A 24,739-nucleotide genomic window follows, 5' to 3' on the forward strand; every position below is an offset into this window, starting at 1 on the left:
CGTCATAGACTCAGTGCGAGCAACCACGACCTCAGAGGGGTTGTTATGAGTGTGGTGATACTAGGCATATCATGTGAGATTGTCCCAGACTTGGGAGGGGTGGATTCCATCAGAACACTCCAGCTACAAGCTTTATTCCAGTTGATACTCCACATGCACAGTCAGCTAGAGGTGGAGGACAGGCGGGGTAGTGGGAGCCTAAGAGGTGGAGGCCCGACCCGTTGATTTAATCACTATGATTTGGCTGAGGTCAATACACCAGATGGTGTCGTTACAGGTACGATCCTGATTTTTTATTATAAAAGGATATTTTTCTTAATCTGATTCGGTTCTGAATATTGAGGTGAATCCTCCTATTATGCTCCACTTATGGGTGAGTTTCGTAAATTTGTGACCCACTTATATGTGTATCCCTGTTGGGAGATTTAAAGATGTGAGCCTGTGTCTATCACTTTATTTTTGTGCACCATTGAGGGCTGTAAGTCCAAAAGCAAAAATTTATTATTCAATACAGTGGGTTTAATGTGTTTCAGAATAATTGATTCTAATTTTTATGAATTATATGCCCTACCGGTATTAGGGTTCATTATATGTTGTGAAAATTGTTTATGAAATATATTGAAAAGAAGAAATAAAGGAAATTAAAATTTTCAGTTGGCACAATGTGCAACAAAATTGTGATTCGGATTTGAGGATGAGATCCTCACATTTTTACATGATGTAAAATATTTAAACCGGGTTACAAGCCGCGGTGGAAGTTATGTAAGGACGAGATCCTTGTTGTGAAATATTTATGAGTTTAAAAATTTTTCCTTTGTAAAATTAATTTGTACAATAATATTAATAGGGATTCATGCCTGTTAGGCTTATTTGATAATTCTTGTATATTTTTCTGTTCATATTTAGCCATTTTCGTGTTATAAATATTGAGTTTTAGCCTATGAGGTGAGTGCCCAAGTGGCGTTAAATATGACTCATTAATTCGAGTAAGTAATCATGAGGTCTGCATGCCTCACATTTTGTTATCGGTATTGTGAAAATTCGAAACGAAGTGATGATTAATATGAGATTAATTGATGATGCTGGAATTAATTATGAGCAGCTTTTAAGACCAGAGATGTGGTGATGAGCATACATATGATGTGCTTTATGTCCTAATATCATTATGATAAGGCAATGCTGAAATTAATGTTATTGATATATACCCTGTGGTATTTTGTTGGGTTGTGGATATGTTGTTAGGAGTTGTTTAGGTGTTACTCTGGCAGGTGGATAGGCCCAATTCTGGAAAATTTGGGAGTTAGTAAAATTTGGGGGATTGAGATTTGCAAAGGAAGAGATAAATTATGTTATGTGTTTGAGGGCGAATGATCCTAAGCGGGGAATAATGTAGCTCCCAGAGAAGGTTTTGAATTACTTCAACACTATTGAGAAAATTGTGCATAGGCACGAGTTGATATAGCCAGTTGGGACTAATACTGTGCGTTGTTGTGAGAAATCAGGCCTTTTAAAAATATTGGAGCATAAGAAAATGGCCTTAAAGTTTTTAAGTTTGGATAAAATAAATAATCTCAAATGAGATAACGTTGTCACACTTATCTTAAATGCAGTAATGTGGGATCAACCGTGAGTATATGTGTGAAAGTAAAATCATCAATTTGGTAACCTCAGAATAATTTTTAGCACGTTCGAGGACGAACGTTTGTTTAAGAGGTGGAAAATGTAACGACCCGACTTGTCATTTTAAGAATTTATGCCCCGTTCAGTGACTTAAGGTCTTGAGCAGCCTTGCAATAGGTATTATGACCCACGTGTGTGGTCGAGTTTGATTTACGGATGATTCGGAGAGATTTGGGACACTTAGTCCCTGAGATGGAAGCTTAAGTCTTAGAATTTTTACCGTAGTCGGAACTGTGTGAAGACCACTCCGAAATAGAGTTCTGTCGATTTCGTTAGCTCCGTTGGGTTATTTTGCACTTAGGAGCGTGTCCGGACTGTGAATCTGAAGCCTGTAGCCAATTTAGGCTTAAAATGACGAAAGTCAAATTTTTGGGAAGTTTGACCGGGGGGTTGAATTTTTGATATCGGGGTCAGAATGTAATTCCGAGAGTTGAAACAACTCCGTTATGTTATTTGGGTCTTGCCTGCAAAATTTGACGTCATTCCGGGTTAGTTTGATAGGTTTCGGCACGAGTTTTAGAAGTTGGAAGTTTTTGAAGTTCATAAGTTAGATTTGTGGTGCGATTTGTATTTTCGGCGTTATTTGATATGATTTGAAACCTCGAGCGAGTCCGTAATATGTTATGGGACTGGTTGGTATGATTGGACGGGGTCCCGAGGGGCTCGGGTGTGTTTCGGGGTGGTTTTCGGACCAAATTGGAGCTGTTTGGACTACTGTTGCTGAAGTCTGGTTTCCTTCTTCGCGAACGCGAAGGGAGTCCCGCGTTCGCGAAGAGGAATTTGAGGGGCTGATGATTTGTCCTTCACGAACGCGAAGCTGTGAACGCGAATGCGAAGAAGGAGCAAGGCAAGCCTTCGCGAACGCGGCCCAAGCAACGCGAATGCGAAGAAGAAAAGAAGATAGGGGCCTGGGGTCGTTTGGCCTTCGCGAACGCGAACGCGAAGGAGCTGGGCAGCTGGCCATCGCGAACGTGACGAGGAAGTCGCGAACGCGAAGAGGAAATGATGGGGCAGATACAGTTGGCCTTCGCGAACACGACAAGAAGGTCGCGAACGCGATGAAGGATTTGAGGCAGTTGGGTTTTGGCCTTCGCGAATGCGAAGCAATTGTCGCGAACGCGAAGAAGGCCTATCTGGGCAGAATTAAAAGTCCCAAAAACGGGGGTTTGAGTTCATAACTCAAAATCAAATTTGGAGCTCGGTAGAAGGCGATTTTTGGAGAGATTCTTGCGTAGGTGTTTGGGGTAAGTGATTCTTATCTAGTTTTGATTAATTTCCATGATTATGTCTTTGAATCCATCATTTAATTCGGATTTAATGGAGGAAAAATCAAGATTTTTGTAAAATCTTTCAAAACCGAAAATTTAAGATTTGGAGGTCGATTTATTATTGGAATTCGATAAAATTGGTATGGTTGAACTCGTATCAGAATGGGTATTCGAATTTTTTGAAAATTATGTCGGGTTCCGAGAGGCGGATCCTGCGTTGACTTTTGTTGAGGAGTTGGAATAAAATTTTAAGCCAACGTATTATTATCCGGAATTGTTTCCGATGAATTTTAATAAAGTTATACAATTAATTTGGATAGATTTGAGCTGTCCGGGGGTCAATTTAAGCAACAAGGCTATTTTGGAATATCGGCCTAACTCCAAAAAGGTAAGTGTCTTGCTTAACCTCGAGTGGGGGAATTACCCCTTAGGCATTGAGTCTTATGTACCATTTGTGAAATGTGAAAAGCCGTGTACGCGAGGTGATGAGTACGTACTCGAGCTTATACGTGCAAAATTCATTGAATTAAAGTCTTAGGCATTATTGTGTAGTAAATTGGAAAATTGTGGAAAATTATTAAATCATATATTTGCCATGCCTAAATTCTTATTGTTGAATTTATTTTTATATGATAATTTGATGTGATTGTTACTTGAAATATTTATGAAATTTTGTGAGTATTGTTGGTTTAATATTTCTTGGAAATTAATTTCAATATGAATTTTCTTATGCAAATAATTAATTTAAGCGAGCTTAAGAATAAGTGTTAATATAATTATCTAAATTTGCATTAATGAATCTTTCCTTTATGCTGAGTAATTTTCTATCACTATTGAAATTTTTTGGGTGTTATATATATATATTGTGTGGAGCCTTGGGATATTTGTTGTGAAATTAATTGATTTTGTTATATCTTTGGAATTTAATTGTGGCCATTGGGCAAATTGTGATATGAATTAATTTTTTTTATGTTGCCGTGTTAATTTTTCATGTAAATTGTTGTGTTGTGTGAGTTATTGTTTTTGGGAGATAAGGGTGGCATTTCACCGTTGATATTATGTGGGTATAAGGGTGGCATTTCACTGTTGTTGTGTTTGTTGGAATATTGTCTGGGCGGAGCGATAAGGGTGGCTATAGGAACGATAAGGGTGGCAATATGAGCGATAAGAGTGGCTATTGATATTGTCTGGGCGGAGCGATAAGGGTGGCTATAGGAGTGATAAGGGTGGCAATAGGAGCGATAAGGGTGGCTATTGTCAGGGACGATATATGATGATGTGGGGTTATGGTGTTGATGATTTTCATGTGATGTTGTGATTTTTTTGTGTTTATTTTTATACCTTGTACAATTTGTCTTGTTGTTGGTAAATTGACAATAATCTTATTTATGTTGAAATTGAGAGCCTGTGGCTATGGCCATGCGGATTATAAAAAGAAATATGGGCACGAGGTGCCGTGAGTAAATAATGAGGATATTTGACACGTGAATTGTCCGTGCAATTGAGATATGAAATGTGGGCACGAGGTATTGTGATGAAATGATAATGATATTTGGCACGTGAGTTGTCCGTGCAGTTGTGATATGAAACGAGGGCACGAGGTGCCGGAGAAATATGATGATTTAATTATGGGCACGAGGTGCCGTGAAAACATAAAAAATGGGCTGAGACCCGTGTTTATGAAAAAAATATAAAAATGGCCTGAGACCCGTATTTTTATGATTATGAAATAAGGTGTCACATGGTGACTTTTTAATTGAAAGAATTATATTTAAAATATTTATTTGGAAGAATTTTACTTAGAAAGTATTATATGAAAGAATTGTATTTGAAAGATATTTATTTGAGGAAATTATATTTGAAAAGATTTATTGAAAGAATTATATTTGAAAAATAATTATTTGAGAAAATTATATTTGAAAGAGAATTATTTGGAAGAATTATATGGGAAAGACATTTATTTGAAGGACTTGATTTAATTGGGTGTACTTGTGTTTATTAATTGTTGAGCGATATTAATGATATTCTTGTTGTCTGCTGTGCATATCACTGGTTGTTTCATGTTGCCCTATTGTTATTTATTTTCTATTATCTTGTATATTATATTACACTGGTTATTATTCTAGTGGGTGTCTTGACTGTACCTCGTCTCTACTCCATTGTGGTTAGTCTTGATACTTACTGGATACCGATCGTGGCGTACTCATACTATACTTCTACATATTTTTGTGCAGAGCCAGGTATTGAAGATAACGGACTTGAGCAGAGTTAAAGCGGGATCGTAAGGATTCAAGGTAGAGCTGCTTGGTCGTCGCAGTCCCTTGGAGTCTTTCATTTTTATTGTACTGTTAACTTGTAATCAAACAATATTGTATATTCGATCCTCGTGATCATTCTATGTATTCAGTTAGAGTTCGTGACTCAGTACTACCAGTCTTGGGAGGTTGTATATTGTAATTATTTTCGATGTTAGTTTTTTTTTTTTATAAAAAAAATAGCTTCAAAATATAATTGAAAATCGGCTTACCTAGTCTTAGAGACTAGGTGCCATCACGACGCCTGTGGTGGGATTTATGGTCGTGACAACAATACTAAGTGACTGACTGTCAGTGATATATATTAGGGAATGGATCTTCCCTGGGCTAGATTGGCCATATACAACACTGAGTGATTGAGTATTCTAAGAGTGTGAGTACACGAGGTTTTCATTGTGGTACATCACATACAACATGTATTTTGGCACGTAGATATAGAGATGTCATATTGCTCATATCATGCAGAATTGATCTATCTTGTATTAAGTTTAAATGTTGAATTTGAAAACATGCCTAATTTTCTGTACTGTTATTTCTATATCGGAGTGTACCTGTTGATCTCGTCACTACTTTCAGTCCAAAGGTTAGTCTTGTTACTTATTGAGTACATAGGGTCAGTTGTACTTGTTAGGATTGAAAAAATCAGGTATCATGTGGAAGTTAGCAAAGGAAACCTTCAACGATGATAAATAAGACAACAAAAGAGAAATGTACTAAAAGAGACATAAACATTTACCGTGGTTCAGTCAACTGACCTACGTCCCGTAAAAGAGAGTATAAAAATATTGAGAGAACAACCTCACGAAGAGGCAAACATGAGTGACACATTAACACTTGTCCCGTAAATTTCTCCCCCTAAACACGACTCTCAAATCCCATATGGCTACATTGTGGATACTGTTGAATGAGAAGGAAGAATCCTCAATTTATAGAAGTCCAAACATTTTTTTACAAGAAAAGGGACTAACCAAATATGGAAGAATTATATTTTCCTTCTAGGAAAAGAAAAATTCAATTATGGTAAATATGTTGTCATTTCCTTCATGAGATAGGAAAATCAATTATGGTAAGAAAATTTTGACAAACACCTAACAATTCTCCCCCGTGGCCTGAATTTTCTGATAAAATAAACTTGATCCACCTTCATCACATAACCTTCAATAGGTCGCATCTCCAAATCTCCGCTGCAATATTTGTCTCAACATGCATAGCACTCTGGTCAAATTTCTCAGACACAAATCTTGATTATTGTCAAAAAGATTGCGACTAAAACTTAACTCGCAAAGATGAACATGTCTTGAACATCGCTCTGATACCACTTGTTAGGATAAAAAACCCAGATATCATGCAGAAACTAGTAACGCAAACCCTAGCAACAATAAATCTAATAACAAACGAAAAATATACCAAAAGAGACACAAACATTTAACGTGGTTCCGTCAATTGACCTACGTCTACGGCAGAGATGATCAATCCACTATATAAAAAGAGAGTACAATATATCGAGAGAACAACCTCACGAAGAGGCAAACATAAGTGACACACTAACACTTATCCCGTAAAGTTCTCCCTCTAAACACGACTCTCAAAACCCATATGGCTATATTGTGGATGTTGCTGAATGAGAATGATGGATATTCAATTTATAGAACTCCAAACCTTTTCCTACAAGAAAAGAGACTAGCCAAATATGAAAGAATTATATCTTTCCTCTAGGAAAAGAAAAACTCAATTATGATAAATATATCGTCCTTTCATTCATGAGATAGGAAAACTAATTATGGTAAGAAAATCTGGACAAACACCTAAAAATTCTCCCCCTTGGCCTGAATTTTCTAACAAAATAAACTTGATCCACCTTCTTCACATAGCCTTCAACATGTCACATCTCCAAATCTCCACCACAAAGTTTGTCTCAACGTGCGTAGCACACCGGTCAAATTTCTCAAATAAAAGTCATGATTATCATTAAATAGGTTGCGACTAGAACTAAACCCTCCAAGATGAACATGTCTTGAACCTCGCTCTGATACCACTTGTTAGGACCAAAATAACCATGTGGCATGCGGAAGCTAGTAAAGCAACACTTGAACGATGATAAATCATACAACAAAAGAGAAATCTATCAAACGAGGCACAAACATTTAACGTGGTTTGTTCAATTGACCTACATCCACGGCAGAGATGAGCAATCCACTATATAAAAAGAGAGTACAACATATCGAGAGAACAACCTCACGAAGAGGCAAACACAAGTGACACACTAACATTTGTCCTGTAAAGTTCTCCCTCTAAACATGACTCTCAAACCCCATATGGATACATTATGGATGCTACTGAATGAGAAGGAATGATCATCAATTTATAGAACTCCAAACCTTTTCCTACAAGAAAAGGGACTAGCCAAATATGAGAGATTTATAATTTTCTTTTACAAGAAGAAAAATTCAATTATGGTAAACATGTTGCCCTTTCCTTCAAGAGATAGAAAAATCAAATATGGCAAGAAAATTATGGCAATCACCTAACAATTTTTCCCCTTGGCCTGAATTTTCTGACAAAATAAACTTGATCCACCTTCATCACATAATCTTCAAGAGCTCGCATCTCCAAATCTCCACCCAAAGTTTGTCTCAACGTGCGTAGCACACCAGTCAAATTTCTCAGACAAAAATCATGATTATCATCAAATATGTTGCGGCTAGAACTGAACCCTCCAAGATGAACCTATGTTGAACCTCGCTCTGATACCACTTGTTAGGATAAAAAAAACCAAGCGTCATACGAAAACTAGTAACGCAAACCTTAACAACGATAAATACGATAACAAACAAAAAATATAAACACAAATATTTAACGTGGTTCGATCAATTGACCTACGCCCACGGCAGAGATGAGCAATCCACTATATAAAAAGAGAATACAACATATCGAGAGAATAACCTCACGAAGAGGCAAACACAAGTAACATACTAACACTTGTCCCGTAAAGTTCTCCGTCTAAATACGACTCTCAAAACCCATATGGATACATTGTGGATGTTGCTGAATGAGAAAGGCGGATCTTCAATTTATAGAACTCCAAACCTTTTCCTACAAGAAAAGGGACAAGTCAAATATGAAAGAATTATATTTTCCCTCTAGGAAAAGAAAAACTCAATTATGGTAAATATGTTGTCCTTTCCTTCATGAGATAGGAAAACCAATTATGGTAAGAAAATCTGGATAAACACCTAACAATACTCATACTACACTTTGCACTTCGTGTGCAGATCCAGGTACTTCCGAATATGGCGACTGCTAGATTTCGGAGATTTATCTGTTGGAGACTATTGAGGTAGCTGCTTGGCGTCCGCAGACCTTGACTCTCTTTCCTTTCAGTATTTCTACTGTTCTATATTTCCAGATAGGGTTTTATCAGCCAGACTATGTTATCATTTAGATGCTCAAGTATTCAATGACAGGGGCGGACCCACATGGTGTCAAGCGGGGGCAGTTGAACACACTTCGCTGAGAAATTACACTGTGTATATTAGTAAATAATATTTGAAACAATGAAAATACGTATAAAAATATAAATTTGAACCTGCTTTAACCAAGTGCACTGTCTGTTGAGGTGGTAAAGAGGGTTTAAAATATATGGAAGGTGTTGTGTTCGAATCTCACTTGTGGGCGTTCCTGTACATTTTGTTTTGTAATTTCTAGTGGGCCGGAGTTATGTGTGTGTTGCGACCAAACACACTCACGCAAGTATACGCGGTCGTCAAGTAATAAAGTGACTAAAAGTCGGATGTCGAACCCACGAGGACTTATGATTAGCTATTAACTAAATTAGCCTATCTTAATTATCTAAACAAGAATTAAATCTAAAAATATTTTATTCTAACTAATTAAATAAGAAAAATATAAATAATAAACTTTGAACAGAGAAAGAGCAGATTTTAATGATATCAATGTAATGAAAACGATCTAGGGTTATGGGCTATCTAACAATCCTATTGTATTCTTCAATTGAATTGACCGACTAATTTATCTAGCTTATTGGTTGACAGGGTTAATATTGCTCATAAGAATCTGTCGAGTTCTTACTCGCCTATTCAAGCTAACCTAACGCCCATATGTCTATGGAGTTAGAATCAACAAGAACGCATTTATAATTCCTGTAAATCAACCAAGCAAGGCAATTAGGTATATGTCTATCCTAACCACGAATCCATTCCCCGATGCCCGAGTTCAAGAACTTGCCCTACTCAATCCTATATGCAATATAGAATTCCCACTTTCGAGTTCAATTCTAGATTCGTAGATAATATTCAATTGGTGATCAAGCAATTAAATAATTAAGTGCAAGATTGAATAAATAAACTAATATGATAAATCAAGAAGTCAAAATCAATATCCGAATAACAATAGTCATGAAAGAACCACAACCCTAGAACGTGAAGTTTAGCTCCACATAGACATGGTAGCCAAACAACAAATCATATAAAGAAACATAAAAATTACTAAGTTTGGTGGGAGAAAGATGAAACTTGATGAATTCCGGCCTCCACAGCTTTGTCGTGGCTTTTTCCCCTTCCCAATATGTTAGATAACCTAAAAGAGGCGTTTTTAGCTTATATATTGCGTACAAAAGTCGTGGGCCAAAGCTCTCCTATTCCTAGTCCAATTCGGCTTCAGGGATTGATGCTAAGGTGGATGCGACGCATCCACCTTGTCCTCCATTTCAATTTTTGCCTGCGAAGGTGGATGCGACGCATCCACCTTGTCCTCTATTTCTCAGCTTGCATGCGATGGTGGACGCGACGCATCCAGCCTTCTCTTCTACTTCCCAGTTTCGCACGCGATGGCGGACGCTATGGCCCAACTTCACTGCTAAGGTTGCATGCAGGATGATGTTTTCCTAGGTTGGATGCGACGCATCCAACCCTTCTTCCTCTGGCTAAACCACCTTTTCTTCATATTTTGCACTCCGAACACCTTAAATCGTCACACATAACTTAATTAGTCATCAAACCAATAATTACACCATGTTGGGTGTTTTAAAGATTGAATAACATCAAAAAGTGGTTAAAACATGGGCAAAGTAACATCAACACATATCGAAATATGCCAAACATCACTACCCCACACTTAAACCTTTGTTCGTCCTCGAACAAACCATCCTATAGTAGACGAAACAAAATTGAGCTCTTATCATTCAAAGCACACTGCACCTCTGACCGTGGTTATTTGCAACAATTAGGCTCTAGGCTATGCATCACATACCCTTCGCTTTACTTAAGCCATTCTTTTAAAAATATTCGAACAAAGATAACATGCTCACAACAATCCTAACCTCAAAAACCGACTCAATGTCACTATGCACTCATGGCTTGAACACCCAACATCATAGAGAAGTCTAATAACGTTACCTATCCCTCATGAAACCATGTGCCCTCACAACAAGAACAAGAGAGCGAGTAGAATCAATCCACACATTCGAATCTCATGCTCACAAAGAAAATCGCTCACTCTCACAAAAGAAGTCACATGCATGTAGTTGGTACCATATGCTTGCCCTTAATGTAAATCTCTACTAATGTAAGCTCGCTCGATCTAAAATCAATTAGGACTTTTTCATGGTTGTAATGTGGGATAAGGGAAAGGTAGGATATATTTTAGGAATAGTGACTCACCCTCCTAAGCACTTTAATACATCACAAAATTACTTTAAGCGCAAATTCTTCAACACCACTTCAATTTCACAAACAATATCACCCCCAAAACAGTCCCTTTTTCTTTAAGCACTACTTTAATTCATATCCACTAGCAAGAACAAGATAACAATTTATTCATTTATATTTTTCTTTCTTTTTTTCCAGATTTTTCTCTTCTTTTTTTTTTTCTTTTCTTTTTTCTTTTTTTCTTTTAATTTCCGCTAGTGGTGTATTATTTTACAAAATAAGTGCACCCTTCTTTCTTTCATTGGTTCCACTCAAAAGTCACCCCACACCTAGTCCCTTCTTACTTCTTTTAGCGCTCATCTAACAATTAAAGTGCTTTAAGAGGTAAAAGGATCAAAACAATGTCAATTAAAAATAAAAAAGGGTATAGGCTTGTAATGTGGGTACCAAATAAAAGGTTTACAGGCTCAAAAGGGTTAACTAGGGATAGATTTTATTTGTGATAAGCAATAAGCTCAAAAAGATCAAAGAAAGCCTAAAATCATTTTTCAAACCGAGCATCACCTAAAATTTCGCTTCAACTCACATACCGGGCAAGTTCTAGACACAAGTACACTACATGGACAACACAAAAAGAACTCACCACACATGGCACATGACTCACTAAGGACGATCACATTCCGACTCTCAAGCAATGCAAGTATTCACGGAGCCACGAGATATTAAGCATTAAGCGCAAAGTGAACACAAGTCAAGAAAGTGAGAAATAGGCTGCAACAAAACATGCTATCCGTTTTAACAAGGCATCATCAATAATTTCAGAGTGAGAAGGGTCCCTTCTTACTTCTTTTATTCCCTACATTCCTACTCTAAAAAGAAAACAAAATTACCCGGTTCAAACTACATCCCATGGAAAATAACCGAGGCACAAAGAAAAACCACAGGGGATTATTACTATCTACAAAGATACTATATATATATATATATATATATATATATATATATATATATATTTTAATCAAGAAACTAATAGATAAACTGATAATTACTCCATATAGATGAATTTACTGCTATTTTATGCCATTAATCCAGTGAATATATTAGTACATTCATCCATACATCAAACATAAATCACCCCCACCCCACACTTAGGACTGTGCGTTGTCCCCAACGCACACAAACAAGGTAAAGTAGGGTGAGAAGAACTCCCTCAAGTCAAGGTGGAGGGCTCATCCGCAGTCTGTGGAGGAGCATCTGCATCCATAGCATTCCTATCATCAACAACTGGTGCGGATTCTGTATCAGGTGTTACAGCGACCTCAATAGGCCTGTTGAGTGGAGCCTCGGTGACTATGGGAGGAACAGGAGTGGATGGTCCGGCAGTGGATGATGCAATCAGCTGGGATATGTCTGTACCTGCACATTGAACCAGAGCTCTAAGGAGTAATGATATCTCCTTCATCATCGTGGCCTGCTCGGTCTGAACTCGGCTTAGATCTGCACGAGTCTGTCTCAACTCATCCCTGGTGGCACTCAACTCGACACGAGTCGCTATCAGCTCAGCCCTGTTCTCTTGCATATCTGCTTGCATATGTTCAAATAATTGTTGGATGGTGAGCTTAGAAGACCTTCCCTTGTTCGGCTCTAGAACATGAGTGACATCATATGGTCCTGGAGCTTTAGCCTCAATGTCGTCATTCTCCTTGTCCCATAGTACTCCCCTCTCTGTTAAAAAAGCCGTTAGGGTATTAGCAAAGAACAGCCTCCACTTGTAATTCATCCTGGTTCGCTGCATTTGATCATGCATGATGGCTCCGAAGTTGAGTGGTATCCCCTCTAATAAAGCATATAATACGAGTGCGCGGTAACGAGGGATATCAGTTTTATGTTGGCATGGCAGCAGTCGGTTACAAATGAAATTTAGAGCCACACGTGCTAACGCACTCATGAATTCCTTTGCTATAGAGTGGTACTCCATACTCCCATGCTTCCATTCTGCATCCTTCGTGGTAGGGCATAGGACAGACTTAATGTGTGCATAATCTGGTGTTTTGCATATGGCGTCAAACCTGTCTGTGAGTGTGTGTGGCACCCTTAAGAAGTTATTCAGAGCTTCAGCTGACACATTAATATCTACCCCTCTTACTCACACAATGTTTCCCCTTGCGTGACGCCAATTGGCGTAGAGCTCTCTAACAATGGTGAGGTTGGCTTTGCCATGGCCTTTCAGAATGGGTCCCCATTTTTGCACCTCTCGAATTGACTGGAGAAACTCTGAGTACTTTGTCTTAAGTGGTCCGATGTTTATCGGCTTTTCCGGAATGTACTTCTTTGAAACCAATATCTTCTTATAGGCTCGGAATGCTTTCTCATTAACAAAGTATTTCTCCCAATCAACTCGGTCTATGGGTTCACCCTCATCTTCATCACTCATGTTGATCTGTAGGTGGTCATTGTCCGAATCGGAATCGGATTCAGATTCTGTAGTAATCTTCTCCTTCCCTTTATCAGTTGGAGCACTCATTCTCGAAGCTTTTCTTTGGTATGTCACAGGCTCTCGTATCTCTATTCCTTTGCTTGGTGTAATACCCTTCTTCACTGTCCTCCTGACCAATGTTTCCTCCTCCTCTTGCTCTGAATCATCACTTAACTGCCTAGGCAGCAGTTCCATTTCCTTCTCCGTCCGCTTCCTTTTTTCTGTGGATTTGGACCGCCCGCTGCCCTTCCGGTAGGCTTTTTGGGCGGTTGCTTGTTACCATCTTTGTCTTGTTGCTTGGATGGTTTACTCGCTGCTGTCATTTTACGAATCTAAGTACCTGCAATGCAAAGAATTCAACAATTAGCAGATGAAACAGCGAAGTTCAGCTTGAAAGCAATTGCAACAGCTTGCAGACTTCAATTTATTCGTAAAGTCATGCCATTCACTCTTCATGGAATTGTAGCTCATGACTTTCAGCAAGTATGTGATAACTCTCTTCAAAAATTCAATTTCACATAGCCCCTCACTCGACCCCACACTTATTCTCAAGCATACACCAATGTTGCTCGGTTACTCAGACTTCACCGACGCCTAAATTTTCCTCAGGGACAATTCGTCGAACATGTGGTATGCAACAAGTGTGCCTAGTTCATTCTATCAGTTGAGCAATGCAACTACCCTCCCAAAATTGGACGAGATGAAGGGAATTATAGTTTATCATCTCGCAACCATTACAACTACCAAGAACGACAGCCCTAAAAACCTTGAAATTGCAAAACCTACTTGTTGCTACCATTGAAGGAGGGAGGAGAGATGAATTAGGAGAGAAGCCAATGGAAGAACGAAAAGGATGATGCGTACCTGTCGCGTTTGAGCTTATCGCGTTACAATTTTGATGAGAGAATTCTGTTCTGCGTTCGTAGGCTTCGCCAAAAAAAAAACGAGTGGATGCGTCGCAAGAAACGTTTTTTTTTTCGAATAGGTTATCTTAAGATGTGTTAAAATATATATTACTTACCTGTGCGTGCGAGCTTTGACGCGACGCATCCCCTTGTCTTCCTTCAAAAATTTTCGGACGCGATACGGGCGCGATAGGCAGACTTCACTGCCTTGAGCAATTGGCCCGTCAAAAAAAAAAAAAATTTATTTTTATTTTTTTTTATTTTTTTTTATTTTTTTGCTGAGGGGGACGCGACGCATCCGCCTCGTTTTCTTGAATAAAATCTATGTCCTACGAAAAGAAAGAAAAAAACAACAACAACAAAAAAAAATAAAAAAAAACTAACTAACTTGGGTGGCCTCCCAAGAAGCGCCTGATTTAACGTAGCGGCACGACGTGAACCACTTTTTGCCTCCACCTCGAACTTATGAATTGAGCCCCTAACATGGCATCCAGTTTGCGGCTATGCTCCAGTGGTGGGGCTACAATGATAACCAGGCCAAGTAATAAATTTTTCACTCTACACTTTTCGGCCTTTAGATGAGGAATGTATTTTTTGCTTTTTGGCATGACAAATTCAAGAATACAAGCACTCTCATCCTCACTCTTTGACTCCCCCATAGGCTCAGATGTCTTGATTACTATCTTACTATCTAAACACAATGTGAAAAAATGATTGGAATGAGGACCAATACGCCCTAACTCTAGAATTGTATTACTATTTACATCCCCATATATACACACACTCAAGTCTCCCAAAGTAATGTTATCTATTCCCTCATATGACTCTAGAGCATTCTTCTCAACATTGGCATCCTCAAGAAAAATATGGTCTAATGATTGATATTCTCGTTTTAGCTCCTCAATTTGGTCTAGAAGATTTTTTTCAGCTTCACACAACTCATCATTAAATTGTTGGCCATTACACGCATCAACCTTTTCATTCAAATTTTCATCCAAGTTATGCACAGCCAAGCCAAAATTATCAATTTTATGTGCAAGATCATCTCTCTCCTTAGACCAATCATTCACCAACATTGTCAAAAGACAACGTCGTTCCGCATATTTCCTTAATCGAGAATATTCGTCCCAATACCAACCCTTACTCCCATATTCAAATTCAGCTTTCCAAGAGTTCAGGTCATGACAAGCCCAAAATGACGGGCCATATAAGTCTTCCGTCAACCAAGAGTCTTCATCAATAACCTTACCTCCATATATTTCATCCCCAGATGTCATGGTGAAAGAACTAGAAACACACTAAGAGAAAAATCAAATAGTCATAAAAATAAAATATTTACAAAAAGAAAAGAAAAAAAAACTTGAAAACAAATATCTAATAAAAGCTTAACTTAGTCACGTAGCTAATTTCTAAGTCCCCGGCAACGGCGCCAAAAACTTGTTGCGACCAAACACACTCACGCAAGTATACGCGGTCGTCAAGTAATAAAGTGACTAAAAGTCGGATGTCGAACCCACGAGGACTTATGATTAGCTATTAACTAAATTAGCCTATCTTAATTATCTAAACAAGAATTAAATCTAAAAATATTTTATTCTAACTAATTAAATAAGAAAAATATAAATAATAAACTTTGAACAGAGAAAGAGCAGATTTTAATGATATCAATGTAATGAAAACGATCTAGGGTTATGGGCTATCTAACAATCCTATTGTATTCTTCAATTGAATTGACCGACTAATTTATCTAGCTTATTGGTTGACAGGGTTAATATTGCTCATAAGAATCTGTCGAGTTCTTACTCGCCTATTCAAGCTAACCTAACGCCCATATGTCTATGGAGTTAGAATCAACAAGAACGCATTTATAATTCCAGTAAATCAACCAAGCAAGGCAATTAGGTATATGTCTATCCTAACCACGAATCCATTCCCCGATGCCCGAGTTCAAGAACTTGCCCTACTCAATCCTATATGCAATATAGAATTCCCACTTTCGAGTTCAATTCTAGATTCGTAGATAATATTCAATTGGTGATCAAACAATTAAATAATTAAGTGCAAGATTGAATAAATAAACTAATATGATAAATCAAGAAGTCAAAATCAATATCCGAATAACAATAGTCATGAAAGAACCACAACCCTAGAACGTGAAGTTTAGCTCCACATAGACATGGTAGCCAAACAACAAATCATATAAAGAAACATAAAAATTACTAAGTTTGGTGGGAGAAAGATGAAACTTGATGAATTCCGGCCTCCACAGCTTTGTCGTGGCTTTTTCCCCCTTCCCAATATGTTAGATAACCTAAAAGAGACGTTTTTAGCTTATATATTGCGTACAAAAGTCGTGGGCCAAAGCTCTCCTATTCCTAGTCCAATTCGGCTTCAGGGATTGATGCTAAGGTGGATGCGACGCATCCACCTTGTCCTCCATTTCAATTTTTCCTCTGCGAAGGTGGATGCGACGCATCCACCTTGTCCTCTATTTCTCTGCTTGCATGCGATGGTGGACGCGACGCATCCAGCTTCACTTCTACTTCCCAGTTTCGCACGCGATGACGGACGCTATGGCCCAACTTCACTGCTAAGGTTGCATGCAGGATGATGTTTTCCTAGGTTGGATGCGACGCATCCAATCCTTCTTCCTCTGGCTAAACCACATTTTCTTCATATTTTGCACTCCGAACACCTTAAATCGTCACACATAACTTAATTAGTCATCAAACCAATAATTACACCATGTTGGGTGTTTTAAAGATTGAATAACATCAAAAAGTGGTTAAAACATGGGTAAAGTAACATCAACACATATCGAAATATGCCAAACATCAGTGTGCACAAGACAGATTATCCCTTATGTATCTATTATTCTTACCTTTGTCTGTTTTCTATTTCACTTTTGTTTCTATTTCACTTTATTCTTACCTTATTCTTATAGTTGCGCCTACTTCAAAAATTAACCTATCTACAAAGTGAATTTGGTTGTTTCTTTCTTAAATTTTGATAAAACATAAAAGTATATTTGTTTAAATTATTTAAGAACAAAAAAAAGTGTTCAAACCGACACTACTGATGTGAATAGCCACTTTCATCTTTTATTGAACCCGTTTGTATAAAATTCTGAGTCTGCCGCTGCTCAGTGACACCGGATTTTGGGAGTGTATTTTATAAAGACACGGTATTTTGTTTCAGAAATTATGGATTTCACCCTTAAATGTATTTATTATGTTTTCAAACTTAAAAGAATTTGTGGTTCATTGAGGTTGTAGGCTTGCCTAGTATCGAGATAGGCGCCATCACGACAGGTGAGATTTTGGATCGTGACAATTTTACAGACTCATTAGTACTCTTCTAAACGTCTAACAGCCATTAGACAATCACTGGAAAAAGAATGATTAAAGAAAATAACTTAGATGCAAAGAAGACGTAGTCATGTAGTCATTTAGCTTAGATGAAGTAGTTCATACTGTGTATAAATACAATGTTATTGCAGTATAATGTAGGCTACTACTACTTTATTAGTCGAATAATGTACAAGGTCGTCATTCTTCACTGAGGTGAATGAAGATCCTAATTGACATATTTGGCATATATATTCACGTCTTCACTAGTTTATTTCAGTTTCATTGACCCTTAAGTTACATCCTTGCAAGCTTTTTTTTTTTTTTTTTTATTTTTTTATTTTTTATAAATCCGTCTTTAGGTGACGGGGGGTTTGGCATGGACCCCTACCTTGTAAATTAAAATTCAGGTAACCACATTAAGGAGGGGGGCATAAAACCTAACCTCCACTAAAACAAAAGAAAATGAAGGCATATTCCTGGACTCATGAAGAAAGATATACAATCAAAATCCTATCGTTTGGAAAGGACCATGTCCCTTATTCACAACTGCAGTGACTAACCAAAGCACAAAAAGTAGAAACATTGTTATCATGTGGATCATAAACAAAAAAGCTTTTTGGAGTATCTTATTCTTAAATTAGGGAGTTGATCCTTGTCCATGTATAAGTGTCCTCTGGCCTTGGAAGTTCTTGAGTAGAGTAAAACCATTTAACACCATTTATCTCAGATCCTTCATTAGCTAATGCATCCTCCGCTTTGTTTGCTTCCCTGAAGCAATGCATGAATTGTATTTCATTAAAGAAGTTAGTATTCCTCTTAGCTTCTTCAATAGTAGTAAGCAAACTCCAAGGAGGATTAAACTTTCCACGCATCTAGTTAATAACTAAGAGTGAATCCAATTCCACAATAATATTTTTGTGTCCCTCATCTATGCACCATAGCAACCCCATATCTAGAGCCATAGATTCAGCTGCATTATTACTCTGGGTACCAAAAGATGCTGCAAATGCACCCACTATTTCTTCATTGTGCCTTCTAATGATCCCTCCTCCACCAGTAATACCAGGATTACCTCTAGAACATCCATCAGTGTTTAATTTAATGGTCCCTTCTAGAGGAAATTTCCATGAGACTTTGATAATATTCAACTGTGGTCTAGCTTCCACTATCATCTGAGTCAATTGCGCCCATGGAATTGCTAAGTCAACCTGCCTGAACTGCTTATGGATAATCAGAGTAACATCATGGCAAATTTGCTGTACAATTTTAGGAACAAAGAACCTTTGTTAATCATATTTACTCTTATTTCTCGCTTTCCAGATATTCCAACTGATGACCAAAGGGGCTGCTTGAAGAAGGAGTTTATGGATGGGGTTCTGGTATTCAGAGAACCACCAAACCATCATATGTTGCCTAATATCACCATCATAGTCCCTAATCCCAAATTGGTCTCTGAAGTATTTCCAGACTGCTTTGCTGATGTTGCTATCAATGAAAATATGATGCCCATCTTCATTCATTGGTTTTGTACAACAGGCACATTTTGATGGAAAAGGAATTCCCATTTTCTTGATATTATCATCTGTCGGTAGTTTGTCTCTCAAAAGTTTCCAACCGATAAAAGAGATTTTGAAAGGAATAGCGTTATGCCATAAGAACTTATTCACAAAAGAAATTCCTTGTCTTTGTCTCAGGCTATTCCAGGCAGAGGAACAACTGAACTGACCATTAGATGAGCCAGTCCATATTGCTTGGTCTTGTACATTTGAGTTACCTATTTTGATACCTCTAATGTGTTCAACCAAGTAGCCTGGAATAGCTTGAGACAATTTAGGACTATTCCAGGAATTATTAACAATAAAGTTACATACCTTATCCTTGTTATAAATGGAGCAGTTGCAAAAGTTGGATAAAGGGCCCAAACCTGTCCAGTTGTCCTAGTAGAAAGAAGAATTTCCTCCTTGGATCCTACATGTTATATGTGGTTCTACTTCTTTTTTTATCTCCATTAAGCTTCTCCATGAGCGGGACTGCTTTGAGTTTCCTTTCCTAGGGACAGGATGAATTCTACTGCAATACTTAGTCAATAAGAATGAAGTCCATAAAGATTTATTAGTTCTGACAAGCCACCAGATTTTGGCTGTGAAGGCCTTGGTGGTGTCACTCAAATTTCTAAAACCCACTCCTCCTTCAGTAGGGTAGCATAACTTTCTCCAAGAGACCCAATGATATTTCTTGCTTCCATCCGCTTGACCCCAGAAGAAATTAGCGAAGAATCTCTTCAACATCTTAAGCACATTTTTAGGAGGTTGACAAATGGATAACAAGTGCATAGGAATGGCAGACAGTACATGCTTGATAAGAATAGCTTTGCCTCCTGGAGACAAAAGTTTCCCCTGCCAGCTAGTAATTCTATGAAAAATCTTCGATGTCATTCCAGAGAAGTATTGCACCTTCTTTCCTACTGGTATATATTAGACATCCTAAATATTCAAAAGGGAAAAATTCCCTTCTGAACTTTAGATGCCTTTCAATAATTCTGATGCTATTTTGATGACAAGTATGGTTTACCAGATAGCAACTCTTTTGGTTATTCACCTGTTGGCCTGAAGCTTTCTCATACTCTGCTAGCATGTGCTTGATGAGTCTAAGAGATTTTGTGTTACCTGAGGTGAAAATAATCAAATCATCTGCATAGGAGATTTTGTGTTACCTGAGGTGAAAATTAGGATTTTCTTGTAGATTGTTTAATGCTCTAGAAAGAGCCTCAGCTACTATAATATATAGAGAAAGGGATAAAGAGTCTCCTTGCTTCAAACCCCTGGCTGATTTGAAGAAACCTTTCCTTTTACCATTAATAAGGATAGAGTACCATAAATTGGATATAAGGTTCCACAGAGTGTGTATTCATTGTTCTGCGAATCCCATTTTCCTCAAAACCCCACAAAGAAACGTTCATGATATTCTATCATAAGCCTTGTTCATATCTAGTTTGATGACTACATTATTCCCTGTATTTTTTTGATTAATACCACTAATAATCTCTTGTCCTAGAAAAACATTCTCTCCAATTGCTCTACTCTTGATGAATCCACTTTGATTAGGAGAAATAATCTTAGGCAATAGCCTAGACAATCTGTTATTCATCAATTAGGTGATAATCTTTTGGGTTACATTGCTAAGGCTGATGGGTCTGAGTTCAGAGAATGATTGAGGATTTTCTACTTTAGGAATCAAAACAAGGCATGTATGAGTGATAAATTTGCTAAGTTCCCTTCCATTCATCACTTCCAATACCATATTGTAAATATCTTCCTCTATGATGTCCCGAGTTTGTTGGAAAAACCTACCATTGAAACCATCGGGACCTCCTGTGCTTCGTGGATCAATATCAAAAATAGCTTGTTTGACTTCTTCTTTTGATGGCGTATTTATCACACTATTATTGTCCTCTTCAGTTATCATTTTAGGAATAAGATCAATAAACTGAAGGTCAATCCTTTGAGCTTCTTGAGAAAACATCTTCTGATAGTATTCTATGGCAGCTTCTGAAATGTCTTCTTCTCCTTCTATCCATTGATTGTCTTCTCCCTTAATTCTGTGGAGGAAAAGTCTCTTTCTTCTTCCGTTGATGAGCTTATGGAAGTATCTAGAGTTGGTGTCTCCATCCAGATTCCACTTGAGGTGTGCTTTTTGTTTCCAATATGAGTTAACCTTCTTCATATGTAGTATATATTCAGCCTTCAGCTTGTTCAAATGCATTCTAGTGTTCTCATTGTCATCCTATTGAAGTTTATTATATTCTTCTTCAATCTTCTTTTCCAGTACTTTAGCAATATCAAATATATCTCTAAGAACATTCTTAGACAATTGGCTCAATGATTTGCTGACAGTTTTTAGCTTCTGTTGCACTTTCCATAAAGCATTGCCTTCAAAGTGTGTACTCTATGCTTCTTTGACAATATCGTTGAAACCAATTTGTTCAATCCAGAAGTCCAGGAACCTAAAATATTTATGGTGCTCTTCATCATTTTTATTACATTGTATCGGTAAAGGGCAATGATCTGAGCTCACTCTTGCTAGATGTTGGACTGTAGATGTAGGAAAAATATCCTCCCATTCACTATTAACTAATAGTCTGTCCAATCTATTCAAAATCTTCTTCTTCTTTTTTTTGTTATTATTGCACTGGGTAAAATTGTTACCATTGAAACCTACATCCATTAGCATACAATCATCTATGCAAGAAATAAAAGGAAGGTTCTTCCTTAGGTTAAAAGGTTTTCCTCCCTTTTTTTCTTCCTGCATAGTGATAGAATTAAAAACTCCACAAATAGCCCAAGGGTAGGTCCCTCCAGTAGCAAAATATCTCATATCATTCCATAGTTCTTCTCTTTCGACGCTAGTGCATTTAGCATAAACAATGGAGATGTACACTGGTGTATCAATTGTAATATGGGATAGTCTACAGTTGACTATTTGATCCCTATTGTCCAGAATATCACAGTTGATATCATGACTCCAGAACAACCAAATTTTGTTATTACTATTAGAGAAGTAGTTAGCCATCCCAAAGGTCCTGATTTAGTTACTAATATTTGATTCACCAACAAATGGTTCTTGAAAAGCCAAGAAAGAAATTCTATATCTTTGCATGAGTGAGATAACTCTTTCTGTTGCTGCTTGGGATTTCATCCCTCTAATATTCCGATTGAGGATATTAATCATTAAAAGTTCTTTTTAGGAACTTTTTGGGATCCCTTTATGAGATCTTTTCCTTTGGTGTTGGTTTTGTTATTGAAATATCTAGGAGAAAGATGTCCTTGCTGGATTACTCTATCCAATTCAGTTTAGATTCCTTGATCTACCTTCTTCCGTGTGCCGAAATGCTGAATTAGGTTCCCTGTAGTTTCCTCTGAACTAGCGTTAGAACTGTATAGTTCTCTATCACTATCCGTTTCCTCATTTTCTATTTCTTGATCATTCTCCTTAGTTGCTATTTGCATATGATTATCATATTCAGTCTCTTGATCAGTTTCTTCATCCACCATTTTCATTTGACAATTCAGATCACATGCTACTTGTTCCCCGTATAGCTTGACAACTAGATTAAAAATCTTTCACATCATTCACTCCTTCCCCCCGGATATTCCCATTGTCTTTGCAAGCAGATTGGCAAAGTTCAGAAGGAATTCCATGTTGCGCATTAATAACTTCCAGCATCCTTTTCTTCTTATTAGCCCTTTTTCTAGCTCTAGAACTTTGATAGGAATTGTTGAAATAAGAAGGTGAGTTATCTGGACTGATGGTGGAATTCTGATTCATATTGTCGATCACATTACTACTTGTACTTGTCCCTTTCTTGTTTTTATCAGTTTCTGGATCATGTGCTTTCTCAGTATCCCTCTCATAGTTGGTAATTAGTTGTAAATCGTTGTTCTGCTTCTCCTCGACCATGTGAACCTGTTCCGTTCTAACCAATAGTTCCTCTCCCCTATTCATCATCTGGAAGTTGCTAGGGGATTCTGGATCCTGGAGATTCTTTTCTTTCTCAACTTCTATTACAGTATCAGCCTTTCCATTTTCCTTATTCTCACTCATTGTATTATTTGTCTCCGCTGCAATTGTTGTAGGTTGTCTCTGATTTTCAGGAAGTTATTCTGTTCTAGCTAGTAACTTGTCTCCCATGTTCATCACCTGGAGATTCTTTTCCTTCAGAACTTCTGTTATAGTATTAGTTCCTTAGTTATCATTGTTCTCTCCCACATTGTTACTTTTCTCAGCTGCTCTTGTAGTAGGTTGTCTTTGTGGTTCAGGAACTTGATTGATTGGTATATAGATTTGTTTGGTCACTTTTCCTTTGTTTTGTGCCTTGGCATTGATCTGCATATGAGCTATTGTTGTACTACTTTCTCCTTGGGCAATTTCTTTCCCCTTGGTAGTAATCTTCTTTGGTTGTTGTTGGTTCACCATTATGTCATTGATCTGATTTTGTTGAATTGCCTAATTAAGCTCCTTTACTGGAATGCTCTTGTTAGTAGCCATGTGCTGACTACCTTCTCCTTTATTTTTGGTCTGTTCCTTTTACTCAGCAACTCTATCCTCGCTTTGTTTTTCTCTTGGTTCAACTAAATTAATGTTGGAGTTGTCTCTTACTTTAATTCTGCATTGTTCCTCCTTATGTCCCTGGTGTTTACAATATTTGCAATAATCTGGTACTCCTTCGTATACCAAAGGTTGCTAGTAACCATCTTCATCCCCTTCGTCATATCCGACCCAAACACTCTCAGTCAGGAAGGTCTTTTGTCAAATTTACTTCCACCCTGGCCTTAGCTTCACAACCCCTAGTCTTAATCATGGCGGCCTTATCCAGAGAGAGTAATACTCCCACTTGTTCTACTATTTGATTCACTGCTTCCCAGTGATAACAATGCCATGGAAGCATGGCCATGACTACCCAAAATGGGGTTTCCTCTCTCGGAACGAAATCGGGGGTCCATTTCAAAAACTTCAGATGATGTTCTCCAATGTCCATAAACCTTCTAAAATATACTAAATTGTAGTCATGTAAAATATCAACGTCTATATAAATGTGCTTGGAGTCCACATGAGTAATTTTCACATTACTTCTAAAATGGATTTGGGTAGTAAAGTATTTTTTGATACTTTCAATCTTTGGGCATAGTGAAAGAAAATTTACCCAAAATTGTGAATTTGCAATCAGAGGCTAAAGTTTCAAAATAATCTTTGCGGGAGAAAATCACAGCTGGTTTGCCCATTTTAGTTTTTTTCTTTGCCGGGGAAATCCTTAGCCTCCATTGTTGAGGTGCTGGAGATGCAGAGTTGACCATATTTGCATATGATAGAGTCCCTGATGATAAATTTGAGGGAGATGGACCAGGCTTTAAAATGGTGGGTGGACTTGCGATTGGGGAAACAATAGTTGTAGCATGCCGTGTTTCAATTTGAGATGTTTGAGGGTTCGTATTAGCCAGATGTTCCATATAAGCATTATTATCTGGTTGGATGTATCGCACTCGCCGGAATATGTGTAGCCATGGGAAATTGGTTCAAGGATT

The 24,739-nt window shown here is 37.7% G+C and overlaps 1 protein-coding gene across 1 annotated transcript; it reads right to left on the reverse strand.

Moving 5' to 3' along the window:
* Positions 1-21,605: 21,605 nt before the first annotated feature.
* On the reverse strand, positions 21,606-22,711 carry LOC138909339 (uncharacterized). The gene is made up of 2 exons (XM_070200529.1): positions 22,529-22,711; positions 21,606-21,962 (listed from the first exon to the last, which is right to left on the reverse strand). The coding sequence occupies exons 1-2, from the start codon at positions 22,709-22,711 to the stop codon at positions 21,606-21,608; spliced, it is 540 nt and encodes a 179-aa protein (XP_070056630.1).
* Between the last annotated feature and the right edge of the window lie 2,028 nt (positions 22,712-24,739).

Source organism: Nicotiana tomentosiformis, chromosome 4 (assembly GCF_000390325.3).
Source record: "Nicotiana tomentosiformis chromosome 4, ASM39032v3, whole genome shotgun sequence".
NCBI lineage: Eukaryota > Viridiplantae > Streptophyta > Magnoliopsida > Solanales > Solanaceae > Nicotiana > Nicotiana tomentosiformis.